The 7,160-nt window shown below is 55.0% G+C and overlaps 2 protein-coding genes across 13 annotated transcripts in view; one reads left to right on the forward strand and one right to left on the reverse strand.

Moving 5' to 3' along the window:
* DNM2 (dynamin 2) overlaps positions 1-2,156 on the forward strand; it is an 82,473-nt gene extending 80,317 nt beyond the window's left edge. For 5 of the 11 annotated variants that reach the window (XM_032465629.1, XM_032465632.1, XM_032465637.1 and 2 more), the window contains one exon: positions 505-1,428. In XM_032465629.1, coding sequence (XP_032321520.1) covers positions 505-574 — 70 coding nt within the window. In that variant the 3' untranslated portion in view covers positions 575-1,428. Of the gene's footprint in view, positions 1-504; positions 1,429-1,923 lie in introns of those variants that run through there. The other 6 variants (XM_032465630.1, XM_032465635.1, XM_032465638.1 and 3 more) reach the window with 2 other exon arrangements.
* Positions 2,061-4,890, reverse strand: TMED1 (transmembrane p24 trafficking protein 1). 2 transcript variants are annotated; one of them, XM_032465654.1, is made up of 4 exons: positions 4,663-4,890; positions 3,836-3,933; positions 3,513-3,642; positions 2,061-3,088 (listed from the first exon to the last, which is right to left on the reverse strand). In XM_032465654.1, exons 1-4 carry the CDS (start codon positions 4,843-4,845, stop codon positions 2,870-2,872), a joined length of 630 nt encoding a protein of 209 aa, XP_032321545.1. In that variant the 5' UTR covers positions 4,846-4,890; the 3' UTR covers positions 2,061-2,869. The 2 variants fall into 2 exon arrangements, with proteins under 2 accessions (XP_032321545.1, XP_006184922.2); XM_006184860.3 differs by having other exon boundaries at positions 3,513-3,696; positions 4,663-4,884.
* Positions 4,891-7,160: the final 2,270 nt, after the last annotated feature.

The following is a 7,160-nucleotide window of genomic DNA, read 5'->3' on the forward strand; positions in this document are numbered from 1 at the left end:
CCCTATTGGGCTGGTAGGGAGACTGAGGCCCAGAGAGGCCAAGTTCACAGAGTGGTGGAGTCACAGTGACTCCTGGGCTCCCAGGCCCGTCCTCTACCTGAGCAAGTGGGCCCACCACATAGCTCGCAACCCCTCACACAGAGCCCCTTCTTCTGGTTTTGACCTGTTTCCCTTCTGAGGACACATATGTCAAGTCATTGCACACCCCTGCCCTGCCTCGCCCCACCCTGCAGGCCAGGCTCTTTCCTCCCCGCTTCTCCTGTGAGTAACCTTACGTCCAGGGTGGGTGGGCAGTTTGCCCAGGGCCACAGAACAAGGGAGTGGCAGTGGGGGTACTGATACCTGGGCTTGGCGCCCTCATTCCCAGCATCCTGGCAGCCTTCAGAGGAGCATCCAGCCTCAGGCAGCACCCTGGGGCGGGGTGGTGGGCCCTGGGTCCTTGTCCTTGCCCTGCTTCAGGCCTCACTGCCGTCTCCCCCTCGTCTGTCTTTATTCTCTTTGCAGCAGAAGACCCCCTGCTGCGCCCAGCCGGCCCACCATTATCCGCCCAGCCGAGCCATCCCTGCTCGACTAGGCTGCGGGGGGGATGTTCTCAGGGGTCCTCGAGCACCCTCGGTGCAGGAGCTTCGGTGGTCTGGGCCCATCTGCCACCCCTGGCCCTCCCATCCTCATGCAGGACCAGGCTCCCTGCAGGCAGCCCCTGACTCTTCCCTAACCCCGGCCCCAGGTAGGGGCTGGCCTGGCCCCCATCCCCAGCTGGACACAGCACTGAATGGAGGGGCCCTGTAGCCCCAGGATGAGTGGAGCTGGGGTGTTGCACTTTGGGGGATAGGGTCTTGGGTAGCAGAGGCGGCACCTGCATCCTGCGTGCCATCTTGAATGAGGGATCCAGGCTGGGGTCAGGGGACTCACTCAGGGGCTTCTCTGGCCAGGAAAGCCTAAGTAGACCAGGCCTTCTAGAAATGGCACCAAGGGTGTCTGTAGCCCCCAGTCCTCGCTGGGGACACAAGGAGCGTGTCTGCTTCTCAGCAGTGGGAGCTCCCAGTGGTGAGCCGGGCCCAGTGGGCCCCGCGCCACCCGCCTGCCCAGGTTGTACATATTCCTTCTTTGGCTGTATTAACCGCACGGCCCAGCCTTGGCTGCCAGAGGTGCCTTTGCCAGGTCCGAAACATTCGGCCCCGGCCAACCTCGCTCTCTCCTCCCAGGGTCCCCTCCTCCTCCTGGGTCCCCAGGGCGGCCTGGGCTCAGGGCTGAGTGGGTGGGGAAGCTTTGGGGGCCTCTTGGCTCCCACCCAGGCCTCCCCTACGGGGTGGGCCCCAGGCGGCCTCTCTGTGAGTAGATCTTCTCACTCGCTCAGTTTGACCACTGTAAGTGCCTGCGCTCTGTATCCTATTAATAAACTAAAATAAAGGGAAGACGCTTCTGGTGGCTGCTGTGTGAGCCTTTTGTGTTGATGTTCAGGCTGAGGGCGTGGGTGCTGGCCTTCCCCCAGAGGGCCTCCCACAAGGACTCCCCTTACCCATCCCACCAGGGGCTCCCCCACACCTCACTCACTGGGGCGCTGCTCTTGGGAGGGTTCACTTCTTCTAGCGAGGAGAGCCTTTACTCTCCTTAACACCTCAGGAATGGGAGCAAGTATTCCCCCACATTCTACCCCCACCCACAGAGGCCTGGCTGGAGCCCCTGACCACCTCACTGCTAATGGAGGCCAGGGTGGGGGCCTGGGCTGGGCATCCAAATTACTGAGGGGAGAGGGGATCCTGGCCCTCCACCTCAAACTGCAATGGTCAGGCCTCTCCCCGCCCCTGCAGTCTTGAGGACTTACCCCAGAGGTTCCCCCTTCGCCCTCTTGGGGTCCCAGGCCTTCTGGCCCAGCCGGGGACACAGTTAAACTTTGCTTTCTGATTTTTCTCTTGTGCCCAGGCGACCACCTCCATCGGCTCCTGCCCGACCTTTCTTCTGAGCTTCGTGGGAGACCCCTCCCGCCTGCCTGGCTGCCCCCCCTGGGGGCAGGTCTGTCCCGGCCAGTGTCCCTGAGCCCCAGTCACCAGGCTCTGTGATTTTTCTGACCATAATTTATTGACTCTGGTGCCCAAGCCAGACCGCCTTTTGTTCTGTGAGGCTCCTGTACAGGCTTTGGCTGGGCCACCCTCAGCTCTGTCTGGGGCCCCTGCAGGGAGAGCGGGAGGGGCGGGTGGTCTGCAGGCCCCGATCCTGGAGTTCTATTACCAGACCTCACACCAGGCCCACCCCCTGCTGGGCCGAGGGGCCAGGCCCCTTCCTGTCAATAAAGTGACTGTTCTGGCAAGAACACTGCAGCCACGTCTCCTTCCCAGACCCTGGCATGAGCAGGCCACCCCCAGCAGCAGCACAGGCCTCGGGTGGAGCCACAAGGAGAAGGAAGGCAGGCATGGGATCCCATAGCAGCAAGCCCCCTCCTACTGTGATCTGCCTCAGAGAGCCAGTGGGGAAAGGAAGGGGAAGTTTGCTTCTGGGCCCCGCTCCGCACCGCGCGGTGCTGGTGCAGGCTGGAAGACTCCAGCTAAGGCACAATTACAGTAGGGGACAGAGGCTGGGCCAGAAAATTCAAGGGTTGCATTCAAACACTGCAGTGCCCCCCATGCACAACTTCCAGGAAAACAGGTGCAGCCATTAAGCCACCCTTCCTGGAGGGCCCAGGCCTGTGAGCCAGCCAGTGTTCCCTGCCTGGCCCCAGAAAGGGAGGAGCTGCATGAGGGCCACACCTCAGGCCCAGACTGCACAGCCTCCCTTCTCGTAGGAAACTCAGTTAGAGAAGGGACCCTCCTCAAAGTTGCACACACATGTGCCTTGCTGCCCCTCCTTTCCCCTGTTCTTCTGTGGCAGGGGGCTACGTAGGCACTGGGCGCTTGTCCTGAAAGAAGCGCTTGAGCGTGCAGACTTGCAGCACGGCCACGAGCAGCAACACGGCCACGTTCACGGCTGACCAAAAGTTGACCCGTTCCAGGTTACCCTCTTGCAGGTTGCGGTCACGTGCCTCAAAGGCTCGCAGCAGAGTCAGCATTTGGATGCTGCGCTCGAGCCGGGTCCTTGTAGTCTCGATGGACTCCTATGGCACAGAAGGAGAAGCAGGGTCAAGCCTTTGTCCTGTAGAATGGGGTGACAGTTCATGTTGCAGGGGAGAGGGAGGGAGAGCCCAGAGCACAGACTCAGTGGCCAGGCTGCCTGAGTCTAAATCCTCCCTCTGCCACTCACTGGCTGTGTCACCAGGAGCAAGTTAATTAATCTCTCTGGACCTCAGTTTCTCCAACTGTAAAATAGGGTATAATTAGAGCACACTACCTATGTACAAGATGGTTATGGAGATTTAATGAGTTATTTAAGCCCTTAAAACCAGGTTTGTAAACCTAGAAATGTTCCGTTATCAAGCTGGAGGCACCAATATGTAACAAAGTCTGGGTCAGGCCTAGGGAGACTCCAGCTAAGGCAAGAGGGCAGGGCCCAATGCCAGAGATAGCTCAACCTGGGCGCACCTTGATGTCTTCCATCTTGACATCCAGCATCTCCTCGGGCTCCACAGCCTCTGCCCAGCCCTCCAACTCCTCGTCATCCTGCAGGCTGTCAAAGATGAGTTCGAAGAACACCAGCTTCTCTGAGATGGTGCTAAAGGAATTGTCAAAGCACAGCTTGTAGTCCCCGGCCTCCGTGGGCTCCACCCTGGGCAGATAGACACACAGACATGACCCTCAGTGGCCAGCCAGCCGGACTTCGCCAGGCAGGCAGAGTAGTAACCCGAGGCCACTGGGGAGGGGTAGGGTTGTAACTGAACCCGGGCAGCCTGCAGGACTTAACTCACGTGTGCACCCCGTCTGCCTTGCGGGACTCGCTGACCAGCAGCACTCCCTGAGGGCTCTCCAGCGTGAAATCCACGTCCAACCCAGCACCTCCGATCACCTGGGGGGCAGGTAAGAGCGGGTGGAGGGCTAGGGGTAGGCCAAAGACACCTGCTAGAGAAGGCCAGGGCTGGACCAACCAGCACAGACCCATACAGACCACCACCAGGGGCCTACCTGAACTCTGACACCTACACCTGCAAGTGAGTCCTACCCTCCCCGGTCCCCTCTGGCTGCGCTTGTCCTGGCTCCGCCCGTATTGATACCACGGCCCAGCGATCAGCTCTTTTATCTGGTCACGCACCCCCCCACACCCCGCGCGTCGAAAGTCCTTGATCTACGTTTACCTGACCACGCCTCGGTTTGGCCACACCCAAAGGAGATAACTGAACCCCACCTCTTCCCCTTAGGCCAACCCCCGAGAAATCCTCAGTTTGGCCACGCCTTTTATGGTGCGGCATGCTGGTCAAGTACCCTCTACACCTTCAATCAACCCAACCTTTTTGGCCATGCCCACTCGCGAGACTCCTGCCTTCTGAAGGACTCCCTCTTTTCTCCCGATGGCCCCTCCTCTCAGGCTCTCATTCTAGCTCCGCCTTCTGCCATTACTCCCACCCCTTCCGCTCCCACGCGTCATCCCCGCCCCCTCTGTCTCGCTCTCCCTGGCTCCGCCCCCGCGCTCCTACGCACAGGCTCCTCCCCCTTCCCTCTTTAATACATGCAAAGCTTGCCTATTTGGCCACGCCCCCTTTCCCTGGCTCGGCTCGCTCCTCGGCCCGGGACCCTCTACCTGGTACTCAGTCTCAAGGCTTGCATTGGCCGGCGCAGACTGATAGAAACACTGCTTCCGCCCCGCAGGCAACAGGAACGTGAACTCGCCGTCCTGGATCGGCGGGGGCCCTGCCCCTCCTACCCTCACTGGCGGTAGTAATAGCCACAGGGCCAAGGCTAGGGCCGCGCTGGCCGCCATCATCCGGGTCACCCTCTGGTCTACTGACAGGTCGTGGTTCCTTTAAGGGCTAGCCCTGCCCCCTCTGCTACTCGGCGGAGCTCATTGGCAGCCGCTTCTTTCCGTAGTCCGAAGCCCACGGAGCCAGGCGTGAAGGACCCCCGGAGAGCCTAGCTGCCCGAGTGAATGCCTGATGTGCCTAAAAACACTCGGCCGTATACAGACTTTTTCTTTGACAAGCCTCCACTTCTACTCTCAAAATCTGGTGGGGGAAAATTACATAAATGAATACCATAGCCTACATTCTTCCCAGGCTAAAGTTAAGACAACTGTGGTGGAGGCGGCCGGGTCCTTCCTGCGGTTTTCCCAGAGTTCCCCGCGCGCGACGACCTTTGGGATATCCAGTCTTGGTATAGCGGGTAGAAAATAGAGGCTGGGCATGGCCCTGCACGCGAACCGTAGTGTTGGCACATTAAAAAAAACAGACGAGGTGGAAAACTTCTTATATTAACGAGGGTTTCGTCTTGTTTCTGGTGTGAGTTTGGCCCCAGGTCCCATGTCTGACTTCTCATTACCTTTGAACCTTAGAACCATCACGTTGTCAGTTTCCTCGCCTGTAAATTGGGAGTGATGAGAATTAGGTGAGGCGTGGCTGATGAGTGCTCTGCATTTCTTGTATAGAGTCAGTAGAGGGATACGGCCTCACCCTGCACCCCAAGGGTCTCAAGCTCGGGGGCCAGCAGGTAAACAATGATTGAAGTGGCCCAGGGTAAGAAGAACGACAACCCAATGAAGCAGGACTAGCATCACCCCCATTTTACGGATGAGGAAATTGAGGCCCAGAGGAATGATGGCCTCAAGTAAAGCATGGGGCGTGGTTTGAACTAGGCAACCTGGTTCCCAAGCACACACTCTTCTTGGCTTTTCTCTGCTGACTCCTACTTCTTTGGGCTGTTGTGAAGATTAAGTGAGATGATGCTTGTTTAGTGCTTGGCACATCATAGGCCCTCAGTGAATATCATCTATTATATTCCAGGTTTATCGCCCTCCACTGGTCTTGCCGCCAGTTAACCTCTCCCTCAGTCTGACTTAGGAGGACTTGGAGGCGACCTCCCTCTGGAAAGCAAACAGATAAGCAAAGACGTCATTGGAGAAATGGAATCTGGTGATAAAAAAAAATGTTCAGATGGAAATTTTGAGTCAAGAGAAGACAGACAGGTTGGCAGGTGGTGACAGTTACTCTTCGGTGGCTGTCAGCTGTTACTTGCATTTGTTGAGCTTAGGGAAGTAAAACCACTCTGTAATGCCAAGGATTATGTATGGTCACATTTGTTATTCCTTTTATTCCAAGTTTTTCTATCATTCAGACTCACTACTTGGACATTTTGAAGTTGTTGTGGAGAATGGGTGATAACTTTTTTAAGTGGATTTTTTAAAATGAGGTGAAAATCACATAAAATTAACCATTTTAAGTGAACAACCCACTGGCATTTAATATAGTCACAATGCTATGCAACCACTATTCCTGCCCACTTCCAAAACATTTTCATCAACCCCAAAGGAAACCTTGTACCCATTAAACAGATAGTCCTCATTCCCCCATCACCCCAGCTTCTAGCAACCACAACTCTGCCTCTGTGGAATTATCAATTCTGGACATTTCATATAAATGGGATGTGTGACCATTTGTGTCTGGCTTCTTTCACTTAGTATAATGTTTTTAAGGTTCATCATCATAGCATCTATCAGTATTCCTTTTTATGGCTGAATAGTATTTCATTGTATGGATATACCACAGTTTATCCATTCATCTGTTGATGGACACTTGGGTCATTTCCACCTTTGGCTATTGTGAATAGTGCTGCTAGGAATACATGTGTATGTGTATTTGTTTGAGTATCTGCCTTCAGTTCTTTGGGATGTATACCTAGGAGTGAAATTGCTGGGTCATATGGTAATACTATGCTTAACTTCTTGAGGAACTGCCAAACTTCCCCACAGTGGCTGCACCGTTTTACATTCCCACCAAACATGTATGAGGGTTCCAATTTCTCCACATCCCCATCAACACTTGTTATTTTCCATTTTATTTTTGGTATAGCCACCCTAATGGGTGTTAGATTGTATCTCATAGTGATATTGATTTGCATTTTCCTAAGGATCTTGAGCATCTTTTCATGTGCTTATTGGCCATTCATATATCTTCTTTGGAGAAATGTCTTTCAGGCTTTTGACCATTTTTAAATTGGCATGTTTTTATTGTTGTTTAACTATAAGAATTATTTATATATTATAGAAAGAAAAAGGAGAAAAGAAAAAGTAATGATAAAAAACCTCTC

This window comes from Camelus ferus, chromosome 22, assembly GCF_009834535.1.
Source record: "Camelus ferus isolate YT-003-E chromosome 22, BCGSAC_Cfer_1.0, whole genome shotgun sequence".
Lineage (NCBI taxonomy): Eukaryota > Metazoa > Chordata > Mammalia > Artiodactyla > Camelidae > Camelus > Camelus ferus.